The sequence below is a fragment of the Nicrophorus vespilloides genome, unplaced genomic scaffold, assembly GCF_001412225.1.
Source record: "Nicrophorus vespilloides isolate i.1.1-1 unplaced genomic scaffold, Nicve_v1.0, whole genome shotgun sequence".
NCBI classification, from domain to species: Eukaryota; Metazoa; Arthropoda; class Insecta; order Coleoptera; family Silphidae; genus Nicrophorus; species Nicrophorus vespilloides.
This window is the reverse complement of record NW_017097014.1, coordinates 19,405-34,443: the sequence shown is the minus strand read 5'-3', so window position 1 is coordinate 34,443 and position 15,039 is coordinate 19,405. Positions and strand designations below refer to the sequence as shown.

The window sequence follows — 15,039 nt, the reverse complement described above, 5'->3', positions numbered from 1 at the left end:
CATATTTTTTCAGTGTTGCTACGAAGATGAATCTGAAACTGTTACTGATTTTATTGCTTGCCTGTGCGGCTCCTCGGTTTCAATTTGCATGAAGAATAGTACGAATCTGTTTGAGTACAAAGACAAATTGTATTATTTTGAAACTTTCTACAAGGTGATTGAATTTGATTGAAAATTTGTTGTTGCTCGGTTTTATAATATTTCTGTTGCAGGCTACATGGTTCAAGGCCTTTATGGCCTGCAGTAGAATGGGTATGGAATTGTTGAGCATTGATTCCAATGAGGAGTTCGATAAAATTCATGAGTTCGTCAAGAATAAAAGTAAGTCGTTTCTCATTTCCAAGTGAACTTTGCATTTTTAAATTTACTTTGTAGGTCAATATAAGAATGAGCTGTCAATCTGGACCTCGGGAGTAATGAAGGATATAGGCCAATTTTATTGGATTAATACCGGAAATCCGGTTACAATATCGAAATGGTGGTCGAACACACCGGACAATAAAGGTGGAATCGAGTTCTGCATGAACATTTGGTATAATACACACTTCCTACTGAACGATGCCACCTGCACATGGTTATCGTATTTTATATGTGAATCAAGAAAAGCTTAAATAACAAAAACTAGAAATTTTGAAATATTGTCGAGAGAGAAAAAATGCATTTCTTCTATTAATAAACATTTTGACACTATTTCTTTTTTTTTTTTTCCAATTTTCAATAAATCATATCTATAGTTAATTATCAATCATTGGATTGATTCATTTTTCAGATTCTGTTTTCTAAATTCTATGTATTGTATGCATATGTTCATGAATTATAAAGTAGACACGTCGTGATTAATTATGGATTCCGCCTCGGATGTGCCTGACCTTTTTCAAGACTTTCTTCAAACACTCCGACGCAACCCCTCAGTGATGTAAAACATTCTTTCTACGCTTTTTCGTACAGTTCAGTTTATCTATTTCATTTCACTGTACTCTGTTACCAATATTTATTTGTGTTCTTCTATCTCTGTTTATTATTATTATTGATGTTTTTTTTTTTTTTGTAAAATCTAATAACAGAAGGCTGAAAGAGGCTAAAGCCCATAGCAGTCTACATTTAACATCACACCCTATGTCATTGTAGTACAAATATGCGAATAAAAATTGAGACTTTCTTCAAGACATTTTGCTTAATTTCAGACAGAAAAGACAGTTCTGCAATTGTTTGTGGTTTGATGTAGCAATGTGTCACGTCACAAGATCTGGGCGGCCAAGAAAATGTTGTTTTAACAAATCGAAGGATTCTCTTGCTGTATGGTATGTGGCACCAATACTGTTGAAACCACATTTCTTCGAGGTCCATGTCGACCAATTGATCCCACAGAGAGTTAGATCATTCTAAAAAACAACAGTCAAATTCCATCTCCAGCCCATAATCCGCACCAAAAAAGCGACACTTCGAGGGTTCATCGTTTTTTCATTAATATGTTATTACTAGTTTTACATTATTGTCGAATAAATTATATATATACATTTATTTGTCAATATTGATAGATATTTTTAAATCAATGTTGGTCTTGACTTGGGAATATAGAGATAATTTGGAATAAAACGACTTTCGTTATTGAACTAAATTAGAAGTAAATGTTTTATATTAATGTTACCTTTAACAAATAAATAATTTACAAAAAATACTGCAAAATTTATTTGAGTATTTCATTATTCGTTCTGTGGTGCTCCGTAGCTGGTATTCCGGGAACCTTGTTAGGGTATATAAGCTGCAACATATCTGTACTCAACCTCTTCTCTTTACTCTTCTCTATTGTCTCTTCATGTGTCCTAATAACATGTAAGGTTCTCTGTATTGGTTCTCGAGCCTCGGATTCATTATAACCTTTGTATCTCTCTGTATCTTGTAAGTAGCCATGATATACCTCAAACAAACATATACACAATCATCTCCAAAGTTCTAATAATGGAATATGTTGCGTAATAAATAATTATTACATATATCTGTTGACCTGTGAGGACTTCAAGATTACTTACGTGACAACGAATTTAATCTCGGGTTTTTTCTCTGTATATAATGCGCTGCAGTATTCGCATATTTATTCAGTGTTGCTGCGAAGATGAATCTGAAACTGTTACTGATTTTATTGCTTGCCTTGTGCGGCTCCTCGGTTTCAATTTGCTTGAAGAGCAGTACGATTCAGTATGCGTACAAAGACAAATGGTATTATTTTGAAACTTTCTACAAGGTGATTGAATCTCATTTTTTTTTTGCTTGTTGTTGCTTGGTTTTATAATATTTCTTTTGCAGGCTACATGGTTCAAGGCCTTCATGGCCTGCAATAGAATGGATATGGAATTGTTGAGCATTGATTCCAATGAGGAGTTCGATAAAATTCATGAGTTCGTCAAGAATAAAAGTAAGTTGTTTTTTCATTTCCAAGTGAAATGCGTATCTTTTTATACTGGTTTTGCAGCGGAATATAAGAATAATCAGGACCTCTGGACGTCGGGGACGATGAAGGATGCAGGTCAATTCAATTGGATGTACACCGGAAATCCGGTTAGTGTGTCTAGATGGCATACGGGCCAACCGAACAATTATGGTGGAAAGCAGTTTTGCCTGCACATGTGGTTGGATAAAAATCAGTTCCGGCTGAACGATATGGAATGCTTTAAAGAAAAGTACTTTATATGCGAATCGAGGAAAATTTTAATAAAAGATCTATAATGTTTTGAATATAATACCGAAAATAGAGACAAAAAAAAAATGCTATAATAAACATATAAATATAAACGTTTTAGATTAAAATTATTCAATTTACCATAAATCATATCTAACGTAAGTTAACGTTCCATTTCATACTAAGATTGAGAAATTTCTTAATTAGATTTTCTAAATTTTGTAATCTTGTTTTGAAGGAAAAAGAAAAACTGCATTACGTCGAACATATTTATATTTTCATTTGATCGTTTAACAAGAAGGCACTTCTAGGTAAAGCTGAATGAAGAGTTAACTTTGTTACGAGCTATTTTCTCCGGTGTTCCTCAAGGTAGTGTTTCAGGGCCCTTACTATTGTGGTGCTCATTCCAGACCACTTTGTACCCTATATATCATACTGTATTGTAACTAGCCATGATTTACTCTAATAAATATTATACTACGAGCATCTCCAAACTATACTTGCTATTCGGTGGCTGCTATCGCCGACGACACTGCAATTCTTGCTCCACACGGCAACCCAACAACTGCTCCAATTAAGCTTAAATAACATCCAAACTTAGCTCAAGAAATGGATGATTAAAGCCAAAGAGAGCAAGTCTTTGCATGTGACATTTACCATTCGCCGATTGCTCTCAACAACTATCCCCTACCACAAGCTGATTCTATAGCTCAAATTGTCATTACTAGATTCACATTATTGCGAATTGTTTATATAAACATTAACTTGGGAATATGCAGATAATTTGGAATAAAACGACTTTTGTTGTTGAACTAAATTAGAAGTAAATGTTTTGTACTAATGTTTACAAAAAAAATGCTGCAAAATTGATTTGAGTATATCTTTATTCGTTCTACTAATAGAATATGTTGCGTAATAAATAATTATTAAATGGAACTCGTTCATATATCTGCTGACCTGTGTGGACTTCAAGATTATTTACGTGACAACGAACTTAATCTCGGATTTTTTCTCTGTATATAATGCGCTGCAGTATTCTAATGTATTCAGTGTTGCTGCGAAGATGAACCTGAAACTGTTGGTGATTTCCTTGGTTGCGTTTTGCAGTTTCTCGGCTCCGACTTACGTGAATGATAAACTCTATTATTTCGAAACTTACTTCAAGGTGATTGAATCGGAATTTTGTGTTTGCTTTTCTTAAACATTCTTTTTGTGCAGGCGTCATGGTTCAAAGCCTATATGACTTGCAGTAAAATGGGCATGGAATTGTTGAGCATTGATTCCGTTGAGGAGTTCGATAAATTTCATACGCTCGTCAAGGATATTGGTAAGTCGTTTTTCGTTTCCGAATGAAATTTGTATCTCTTTATACTGGTTTTGCAGTGGAATATAAGAATAATCTGGACCTCTGGACGTCGGGGGCGATGAAGGATGCAGGCCAATTTTATTGGATTAATACAGTAAATCCGGTTCTCTCTTCAAAATGGCATCCGGGCGAACCGAACAATAAAGGAGGAATGGAGTTCTGCTTGCATGTTTTTTTGGATAATAAACAATTCCTGCTGAACGATTTGGAATGCAGTATAGAAAAGTACTTTGTATGCGAATCGAGGAAAATTTAAAAAAAAATCCATAATGTTTGAATATAAAACTGAAAATAGACAGAGAAAAATGCTATAATAAACATAAAAACGTTTTAGATTAAAATTATTCAATTTACTATAAATCATATCTAACGTAAGTTAAGGTTCCATTTCATTCTAATATTGAGAAATTTCTTAATTAGATTTTGTAATCTTGTTTTGAAGGGAAAAGAAAAACTGCGTTTGTAATAAACACAAAAGTTTTGTACTAATATCACTGACATTGCCAGACATTACGTCGAACATATTTATATTTTCAGTTGATCGTTTAACAAGAAGGCACTTCCAGGTAAAGCTAAATGAAGAGTTAACTTTGTTACGAGCTATTTTCTCCGGTGTTCCTCAGGGTAATATTTTGGGGCCCTTACTATATTTGCTATTTACACCGCTTCACAACTGCTCCAATTAAGCTTGAATAACATCCAAGCTTAGCTCAAGAAATTGAGGACTAAAGCCAACGAGAGCAAGTTTGTGAATGCTTTCGTGTCCCAGGGATGGATTTCTGGACACTGTGGAATATCTTCTTCTGTTGTCTGTTGTTGAGTCTTAGGTTTGATAAATAATAAATTGAGCGAGGTTTACTTTCGGTTTATTACGACTTGATTCTTTAACTTTCTCCTAAGACTAATTGCAAATACTTATTCTACGTATAAAGTTAACTAAGCAAGGAGATGGGAGTTTGAGGAGTAGGGTACGGTTTTGATAAGACGCTCTGCTTCAGATTTACTCCCATACGGATTTTGCCAATTCTGCGTCTGGTTTATCAGTTGAAAATAGGAAGGAATGTTACAATCGGTCTCACGGTGAAGGTTCCCTTTATGCTGATGTATATAATTACACAAAGGCTAAAAGGTAACAACTGTCACTTCAGAATAAGATTCTCGTCTATAAATTTATCATAAAACCGATTTGGACATATGGAACTCAATTATGGTGGTCTGTATGTAACACTACAATCTAATTGTATACTTTTGTCATATAAAGTTTACTTCATCTTTTCAAACATTTTATAGGTCAAATTGTCATTACCAGTTTTACATTATTATCGAATTGATTATATAGACATTAATTTGTGAATATACAGATAATTTGGAATAAAACGACTTTTGTTATTGAACTAAATTAGAAGTAAATGTTTTATACTAATGTTGCCTTTAACTTAAAGAAATAATTTACAAAAAATGCTGCAAAATTGATTTGAGTATTTAATTATTCGTTCTAATAGTAGAATATGTTGCGTGCTAAATAATTATCAAATGAAAATTGACCTGTGAAGACTTCAAGATTACTTATGTACCAACAAATTTATTTCCCGGATTATTTCTCTGTATATAAAGCGCTGCAGTATTCGCATATTTTTTTCAGTGTTGCTGCAAAGATGAATCTGAAACTGTTGGTGATTTGTTGTTGTTGTAGTCTACATTTTGTAAGCTTGAAAGATCATATAAAGTCGACTTCTTCAACTGCTTTAAAGGGCTATTGGCCATAGATCTTTCTGCTCTGATTTTTTTTTAAATTATTAAACTGTCATAAAAGAAGCGTTACCATTTAATATGTAAATAACTTTGAAATGAAACAATGAAATTGTATATTTTTGTCATCAACAGTTTATTTCATCTTTTCAATATTTTATTCGCGAAATTGGCAACAGTTAGTATTTTTTACTAAAGTTATTAATCGTTAAATGTTGACCTTAAAAATGCAACAAAAAAAAAACGTTTTTTTTTTCAGATATTTATGAATCTTGTTCAAATATCAGTTGACCTGTGACCTCGGATTTGCTCTGCACATAAAACGTTGCATTATTCATAATATTTTTTTAGTATTGTTGCAAAAACGAATCTGAAATTGTTGGTAATTTGTTGTTGTTGTCTTAGTCTACATTTTGTAAGCTTCAAAAATCATATAAAGTTTGAATTTGCAATCATTGTCGTTCTTGACGATATTCTTGGGATTCTCGTACAGCAGTTCTAAACAAATGTTGTTGGGTTAATCGGTAATCCCGGTGTTAATCCAAGCGAACTTCAACGATTTGTTGTCCAGAATTTGTTGTAATTATAGCGATACAATAAATATAAAGTTAAACCGTTTTCATGATGTAATCTTTCACTTCTTGGAATTCTGATAGAATGTGAACTGCGGACCAGAAGCTCTTCAGCAACTCACAAAAACAATAACAAATTTATATAGTATTTCAAGTTGAAAGTAAATTTTAACTAATAATAAATACATGTTAATGCTGTTTTTAGTATAAAAGGATTAAGTATAGTACTGGTAATAATACGCCTGAAAAGAACCAATTTTGCGTGAGCGAAGTCTCCAGTGTAAACGATACGGCGAATATATTCGCCGCTCGTCCGCAAAGTCTTAACGTTTTAAATTTACTATTACAAACTTAATTTAGTCTTTATTAAAAAAATAACACAATATACAAGTATTATCTATATTGAAAAGGACATCAATATTCCCCTACACCAGCGTTTTCCAAACTGTGAGGCGCGAATATTGGTCACAGTGAGCAATTTTCCAAATGACTGCTAAAGTTTTATGAAAAATGATTAAATATTTTTAAGGTGGGCGTAGTAACATCAAGTTTGGAAATCACTGCCCTACAGTGTGTATCCTTGACAGACGATGTAATTGAGTGCCAAACAAGTAATATCGTTCATAAGCATCACGTTGATGCTCTCGTGAAATTTCACTTCGACGCAATTTTCGAGTCCAAAAAAGTTATTGGGCTGCAGGTATTCCCACTTGTGCGTTACGGTTATCGGTAAACCGGTGTTGATCCAACCGAACTGCAGCGGTCCCATCGCCACTCCGGACGTCCAAAACTGGCTCCATCTAGCGTTCGGCACTGAAACATAAACACCAAATGAACATTGAAAATAAAAATAAAAAAACAAAGGGAACGCACGTGTCTTCACGAGAAAGTCTTTCAACTCGTCGAACTCCTGTAGATTGTTGAAGCTGACCAATTCCATTCCCAATCTGGAGCAGTACATGGACGCCTGAAAGAACGTCGCCTGCAAATCGAGAATTTCGTCGAAATCAGTTTGAATATAATATTAATAATAACCTTGAACAGCAATTCCATTCGATAATGTTTAGTGCCCTTTGTGAGATTTGCAGTTTCGAGATTTGCCTTCTCGACGATCGAATCTGCAGCCCCAACTGCGATCACCAGAATCAACCAAAAATACTTCATGTTCGCAACTGTACGCATTGTTGACATTCGCACACGCTTTTATAACAGGAAATAAAGTAAAAAATTAACGTTGTTTTTCATTGATAAATTGTTGATAATCGAGACAACAACAATAATATTTACGGCTTCTAACAGCTGGAAACACAAGGAGGCGGTGATAATAATAAATGGTTCTTAAAAATCCAAGTTAACGATTCTTCAAGGTCGCATTTTCAACTGTTTTCATTTTGCGAAACAGCTGTGTATTAACACGTTGTTTTGTATACATATTCTCCTGTGTAAAGTATAAGGCGGATATATCCGCCGGCTCGTACGCAATTGATTAATTTGAAGAAAACATGGACTGTAAACAGCATACATTTGTATAGTAAATATTATTTTAAGAGAGAAGTAAAAGAAAAATCTAAATTTATATGAATTTGAACTAATAACTTTGAAATGAATGCATGTTTCAATGTAAACCGATACGTCACTTCTAAATGCGCGTTGTTATCTTGTTTACACATAATTATTTCAAGAAAAACATTAATAAGTCTCTTCATCAAAGTTTTAACAATAACAAAGATTCTAAATGTTACATTTATTTAATTAGATACAAAAGTTTGTTTTTAATTCACTTTGTTTAGGGTTATGTAACTGGTTTTTATTTGTTTAATATTGGTAGGTTACTAAGTTAATTTATGTTGGTAATTGTTTTTATTTTATAGGTTTTTTTTGTTGTTGCTGTTGATCGTCTGAAATGATGTAATTGATGTTTCAATGGTTGCGTTTCAAAATGTTTAGGAAGAAACATGTGACTTCAACCTTAAATGAGGGGATTAATATTTGTATGAGGTGAGTAGTGGTAAGCATGTATTAAGTTAATTTAAATATGTTGAGTAGATATAAGATTTTAATTTAAAAAAAAAATCAAGAAGGCGAAAAAAACAATGAATATGTCAGTCGTCTGACAGTTGCTTGTTAATTGTGTTGTGAATAATCGTGGGGTAAGATTCTTAATTATTTTAATTTGAATTGTAATCTTATAACTGAAAAACGGTGCATAACACATCTCTAGCAATAGTTTCATTGGAAAGGCTATAGTTTTAACTTTAATTTTTATATTCAATGATTTAATTGGTATTTACGGTTGTTGAGTAATTAAATAAAATATAAAGTGAAGAAAATTTGAGCACAATCTATTTCTTCAATAATCAAGTAGGAACATTTTTGACAGTTTATAATATAAGAACAGTGCATAGCACATCTTTATCAATAGTTTCGTTGGAAAGGCCATAAATTTATCTTTAACTTGAATATTCAATGATTTAACTAGTTTATATGGTTGTTGAGTATTTAAATTAATTTTGAAGTGAAGTGAAGTAAACTTGAACACAATTAATCAAGTAGGAATCACATCGCAAAGGTATACTTCTAGTACTAGATTGATTACCTTGAGATCATCTCGTTCGTGGGCCAATCGACTTCTCCATATTTATCGGTGCACATGCAGATTATCGCACCGTAACAGAATCCCACCAAAGTGGCCGTTCCCAATCCGATTAATTCGCTTTGAACTCCGATCCTCTGCAGCATCCGATCCCTTATTACCGATCCGAATGTTCCTGCCATCACCGGACCCTGAAAACCATACATCGAATTACGTTGGTAAAAAAAGTTTCATACTAAATGCTAAATGCAAAGAACACTTCTCCAATCACTTAGTTTTATTTCCAGCGTAAGATAAAAACAATAGTTTTATGATAAATTTGCATATTTGATTAATTAGATTTCGAACGTAGTTATCGTTAACAACATATAGTAGTGGATATATCAAAATATGTGGAATTTAATGTATTAATGGAATATATAAAAAGTTTTCAAATAATTGTACAAAATTCATTAAACTTGTTAAAAATTACCAAATTTTAATAACTTATTACAGGAACATTTTAAATGCTACATATCTAATAGATGATTCATTAGAAAGGTCATAATTTTATCTTTAATTTGCATCTTGATACATTTAATTACTCTGCGTAGTTGTCTAGTAATAGATATAAACGTAAAACATACTTCTTTTCAAACTCTTGTTTGTTGTGCTAATTTTAAAAACTTTGTAATAGACGGACGACGCGTACCACAAATCTAGTAGTTGACTCATTGGAAAGGTTAAAATTTTCTATTTATTTAGCACGTTCAACGATTTAATTAGTTTACGTGGTTATCGAGTAATCAAATAAAAGGTGAAGATATTAAAACAAACAGTAACATTTTCATATCTCAGTCATGCATTAACATTACATAAAAGTACTTACATAAATTTATAATATTTCTTGTAATATAATGATAAAATATAATAATTTTCTTGTTATTATTTAAAAAAATCTAAAAACTAATTGCAATTTTTTTCTTATTAAATATTTCGAAATTGCAAAAAAAAACTTGTTTAATTATTCAATTTTGATAGTTTATAACAGAATAACGACGAAATCGACAAAGATCGTATTAGACTCATTGGAAAGGGCGTAGATTTATCTTTAATTTGCTTTTTTAATGATTTAATTAACTTACGTGGTTATCGAGTAATCAAATAAAAGGTGAAAACATTTCGAAAAATTTTGATCAACTTTTGATATCTTATAGCAGGACAATGAAGTATACTATAAATCTGGTAATAAGCTTATTGAAAAGGCCATAGTATTGTCTTTAATTTGTATATAATCTAATTAGTGTGCGAAGGAATAAAATCTATATATATATAGAAGTTTTCCAGATATTGTAACATTTTTTTCAATTATGACACGTTACTGTAACATATTAGTGCAAATTCCAAATTAGATCTAATCTTATGTCAATTAAAACTTAAATTATGTCGAAGAAAAACGATCAAGCAGTTGACTTGGACGTTGATATGTGGTTCAATTAGTCGCAAAGTGTACTAAAAACGTCGACGAAAAACCTTCTGCACGTTAACGACTTTAATACGTAAGTGTATTGGAACATTGAATTTTCTTAAAGAGTGAGCGAGTGAGTGAGTGTGTGAAAAGTGTTCCCCGATTAGCATAGTATCCTTAACCTGGATATATAAGAAATACCAACCATCATGGGCGAGATTAGCATGCTAGATAAGAGATAGACGTTGCTGTTCTCCACTAACCCGATGGCACACAAAATCCTGCGTTCGGAAAGCAATGCGTAGAAGAAAAGCAGCAGCAACAGACAATTCGTTTTCTAGTTAAGAAATTAAATGTAAAATTTCGAATCGCAGACTCACGTCGCGATGACCAGCAAACAAATGAAATCGAACGTCACAGCCGCCTCGGACTTGAGGACCTCCACGATCTGGGCCACGGTTAATCTGGCTCTCACCGAAGACACGAATCTAGTCCAGGCCGTATCCGGCACATCCTTTTTCCTTTTTTTTTTAAAACACATCATCAGTATCATCAGTATCATAAATTGCTTAAAAAAAAATAAATAAAAAAACTCACTCTTCCTGATTATCCACGGTGAAAGTCTCATCCGCCTTCTCGCACCCTTGATAGTACAAACTACAAGGTATGATACTAATCGTCGATTCGTAACGAAGACCCACGTTGTGATCTTTCAGGATCTCCAAAATCTCCTCGCACTTATCACCAGCTTCTATAGTGAAGATCATTTGAACGAAATTCGAATCCAGATTATGCGACCAAGCGGTCTTCTCCATCCTATACGTGACCAGAATATCGTGCACTAACTGAAATCATCAACTCTTCGAAAAAACAAAACATCATCGAAACAAAACAAACCTTCTCCATGGAAACGTATTGATAGTTATCCCTGTTCGGGGAAGATTCCACGATGACCTCATCGTCGCTGCTGCTCTTGTTTTTGAAGATCGATTCAGAGCTGGACCATCTCTTCTTTCCCGTCGTCTTAATGAAGACTCTGCGATGGGATTTGCTCTTAAGTTTTGCTTCGAAATCGCCGTTCGGCACGCACACGATGAACACGAAACCCGTCATCGTTTTCGGTTTCAAAAACTGAAGAAATCGAGTACATTTTCGATCCCAAAAATTGTACAGAAAAAAAATAGACTTATCTATCGAAAATAGAAATCGTACAAATAAAAAAAAAAAAAACGTATTTATTTCTACATTATTTAGTAACAATTAACGCAGCTATTTTCGGTCACAGAAAACGTTATTCGTGTTTACTAACAATTAGCATTGGTTTACTAAATAAAAAAAAAATATAGTTTCATTCATGTATAGATATAGAGTAATTGTAGATGAAATAATTAATAAATTTACCCAAATTTTTTGTAAATTTAAGTAATAATTAGATTTAAACACTGAATCAAATGTAAAATTGTTTTTTTTTTTAAATATTCACTTTAAGTTAATAAGGTTTAGTGTTTCAAAGAGTTTTATTTTTGTCACCCTACAAAAGTGTTATTTTTAGACAAGTATTTTTAGTATAGTGAAGTAATTATTTCCGTTATGTTTTATCTTGTTTCTAAAAGAAAACATTAATTAACGTAAGTAATTGTATTTTTTTTTGTGCGAGTGCAAAGTCTTGTTATCTTATATTTACTTTTGGCATTATCAAAATCCGAAATCTGTAGGTATTTATTGACGTATAACGTTTAGTAATATTGTAGAAAAAAAAACATATGTCATTACTTCATTTTTGAAAGCGAATTACAGCCAAATGGATGAACACCCACAGTAATAATTGAATATATGTTGTATTCCAAATATATCCTAGTTTCTCAAGCGTCTTTTGGATCTATTATATGTATTATAGTTTTTGAGAAAATTAATAAAATCTAAGACACTTTTTGAAAGTTATTTTTTCGGTACTTCTCTTGTGAACACGAATTACAGATTAATGAATGAGATCATAAAAATATTTAAATATACGTTTTATGCCTCAAACATCTGAGTTTCATATACATCTTTTGGATTTACTTTATTTATTACAGTTTTTGAGAAAATCTCTTAAATGTTAGACACTTTTTTAGTGTTATTTTTTCAGTATTTTTCTTGTAAACACGAATTACAGATTAACGAATGAGGTCATAGAAATATTCAAATACACGTTGCATGCCCCAAACATCTAAGTTTCATATGCATTTTTAAGATTTACTTTACCTATTATAGTTTTTGAGAAAATCACTAAAATATAAGACACTTTTTTAGTATTTTTTTTTCAATATTTCTCGTGTGAAAACGAATTACAGACTAACCAATGACACCATAGAAATTTTCAAATACACATTGAATGTCCCAAATATTTAAGTTTCATATGCATCTTTTGGATTTACTCCATCTATTATAGTTTCTGAGAAAATCACTAAAATGTAAGACACTTTTTGAGTATTATTTTTTCTGTAATTCTCTTGTGAATATGAATTACAGATTAACGAATGAGACCATAGAAATATTCAAATACATGTTTTATGCCCCAAATATCTAAGTTTTATATACATCTTTTGGATTTACTCTATCTATTATAGTTACTGAGAAAATTAATAAAAATCTAAGACACTTTTTAAAACTTATTTTTTCGGTACTTCTCTTGTGAACACGAATTACAGATTAACGAATGAGACCATAAAAATATTTAAATATACGTTTTATGCCTCAAACATCTGAGTTTCATATACATCTTTTGGATTTACTCTATCTATTATAGTTTTTGAGAAAATTACTTAAATGTAAGACACTTTTTAAGTGTTATTTTTTTCAGTATTTCTCTTGTAAACACGAATTACAGACTAACCAATGACACCATAGAAATTTTCAAATACACATTGCATGTCCCAAATATTTAAGTTTCATATGCATCTTTTGGATTTACTCCATCTATTGTAGTTTCTGAGAAAATCACTTAAATATTAGACACTTTTTGAGTGTTATTTTTTCAGTATTTCTCTTGTAAACACGAATTATAGACTAACGAATGACACCATAGAAATATTCAAATACAGGTTTCATGTCCTAACATCTAAGTTTCATATGCATTTTTTAGATTTACTTTACCTATTATAGTTTTTGAGAAAATCACTAAAATATAAGACACTTTTTTAGTATTTTTTTTTCAATATTTCTCTTATGAATATGAATTACAGATTAACGAATGAGATCATAGAAATATACAAATACACATTTTATGCCCCAAACATCTAAGTTTTATGTACATCTTTTGGATTTACTCTATCTATTATAGTTTTTGAGAAAATCACAAAAATGTAAAGACATTATTTTTAATGCTTACATTTTTCATTACTTAAATTACACCTAAAATATGTGTATTTTTGTTTCCTTACAAAAGTTAAGCAAGATGTTAAGCATCTATTATTGAATGGATGATGGAAATAATACTAAATTCGTTTTACTTAAGTAAACTAGAAGATACTAGGAATAATTTGAATAAACTTTACTTAATTAATCACAATTATTATGAATGATTCATAAGCGATAATTTATAATTTCCTTATGACTATACTCATTTTTTTTTTTGAATCATGCAGTTGGAAATTATTCATATAAACAATTTTGCAGAGAAACACGTTTTTACATCACAAATTTTTTTTTTGCTACATTGAGTAATAAGTTTAAAAATAGATTTTTTTTTCATTAATAAAATCGTGGGTGCTAAAAATTTGTTCAATTTTTTTTTGTTGTTGTTATCTATAAAAATAGAACTGGGTGGTTGACATTCCTAATGAAGTTCCATTGTGACTTGATCGCCTCTTATGACTTCACCAAATACGCGGACCGAGTTTCTCCCCATTAGTGGAGACGCCAAGTTCAAAAGGGAAATTAGCACCTCACCGTTAGCAAAAAAATGAAAAGAAAAGAGTGAAAATACAAAAATACACAACAGAATTTTCCACAATTCATCTGCGCCAAGTATTAATAACGACAACAACAAGAAGAAGAAGAAAAAAATAGAAATAAATAACCTCGTCGATCGATGATCACTAATTTGCAGATGACTTCAATTAGGTTGCGCCGATTGGACTCGGCCGTAATTAAAGAGTTGGCTGTGATTAAGCACGTACGAGTTTCCAATTAAACTCTATTCTGGTATTGCGCGTATTTGTTTTGTTTCTACGTATCACAATTTGGTTTTTTTTATTTGCAGTTGGTAATCAGTTTCAATAGTCCAATTAGCAAAAACGAATGATTAATTTTGATTGACAGTTATTCGCCTCAGTTACCAACTTTGCAACAACAACAAAAAAAATAGGAAAATCTGAGAATTAATCATGGTTACCAATTTTGAAAAAACAAATTATTCGTTTGGTAAATTAGTTACCACAGCAACTAGTTATTAAATTCTATAACTAAGTTCACACAATAGGTGACGCTACTAGAAATTGTATATTCTGATGTAAGATTACTAAGTTTTCAGTTAATAATTCTATATAAATATTTTGGATCCTTAACCTTCGACAAATCGATTACACGAAATCCGGTTAGCATCTGATCAGATATCTGGTTTTATCTGATTTTTTTCGGGGAAAAAAATACAAA

At 31.7% G+C, this 15,039-nt stretch overlaps 3 protein-coding genes across 3 annotated transcripts; 1 reads left to right on the top strand and 2 right to left on the bottom strand.

The window, feature by feature from the left end:
• Positions 1-2,113: 2,113 nt before the first annotated feature.
• Positions 2,114-4,299, top strand: LOC108558705 (macrophage mannose receptor 1-like). The gene is made up of 6 exons (XM_017915704.1): positions 2,114-2,242; positions 2,305-2,413; positions 2,471-2,678; positions 3,728-3,842; positions 3,896-4,004; positions 4,061-4,299. Exons 1-6 carry the CDS (start codon positions 2,114-2,116, stop codon positions 4,297-4,299), a joined length of 909 nt encoding a protein of 302 aa, XP_017771193.1.
• Positions 4,300-6,892: 2,593 nt separating this feature from the next.
• On the bottom strand, positions 6,893-7,553 carry LOC108558706 (C-type lectin 37Da-like). The gene is made up of 3 exons (XM_017915705.1): positions 7,400-7,553; positions 7,238-7,346; positions 6,893-7,177 (listed from the first exon to the last, which is right to left on the bottom strand). Exons 1-3 carry the CDS (start codon positions 7,544-7,546, stop codon positions 6,930-6,932), a joined length of 504 nt encoding a protein of 167 aa, XP_017771194.1. The 5' UTR covers positions 7,547-7,553; the 3' UTR covers positions 6,893-6,929.
• A 1,346-nt stretch (positions 7,554-8,899) lies between these two features.
• Positions 8,900-11,517, bottom strand: LOC108558704. The gene is made up of 5 exons (XM_017915703.1): positions 11,302-11,517; positions 11,002-11,249; positions 10,785-10,925; positions 10,610-10,685; positions 8,900-9,148 (listed from the first exon to the last, which is right to left on the bottom strand). The coding sequence occupies exons 1-5, from the start codon at positions 11,515-11,517 to the stop codon at positions 8,957-8,959; spliced, it is 873 nt and encodes a 290-aa protein (XP_017771192.1). The 3' UTR covers positions 8,900-8,956.
• Between the last annotated feature and the right edge of the window lie 3,522 nt (positions 11,518-15,039).

Coding starts and splice junctions, on each gene's coding strand:
- LOC108558705 (XM_017915704.1), top strand. CDS start 2,114: ATGAATCTGAAACTGTTACTGATTTTATTGCTTGCCTTGTGCGGCTCC. Junction 2,414..2,470: donor TGAGTTCGTCAAGAATAAAA/GTAAGTTGTTTT, acceptor CTGGTTTTGCAG/CGGAATATAAGAATAATCAG. Junction 2,679..3,727: donor ATGGAATGCTTTAAAGAAAA/GTACTTTATATG, acceptor TAATGTATTCAG/TGTTGCTGCGAAGATGAACC.
- LOC108558706 (XM_017915705.1), bottom strand. CDS start 7,546: ATGCGTACAGTTGCGAACATGAAGTATTTTTGGTTGATTCTGGTGATC. Junction 7,347..7,399: donor GAATGGAATTGCTGTTCAAG/GTTATTATTAAT, acceptor CTCGATTTGCAG/GCGACGTTCTTTCAGGCGTC. Junction 7,178..7,237: donor AGACTTTCTCGTGAAGACAC/GTGCGTTCCCTT, acceptor TTTATGTTTCAG/TGCCGAACGCTAGATGGAGC.
- LOC108558704 (XM_017915703.1), bottom strand. CDS start 11,517: ATGACGGGTTTCGTGTTCATCGTGTGCGTGCCGAACGGCGATTTCGAA. Junction 11,250..11,301: donor AATACGTTTCCATGGAGAAG/GTTTGTTTTGTT, acceptor TGATGATTTCAG/TTAGTGCACGATATTCTGGT. Junction 10,926..11,001: donor ACCGTGGATAATCAGGAAGA/GTGAGTTTTTTT, acceptor TAAAAAAAAAAG/GAAAAAGGATGTGCCGGATA.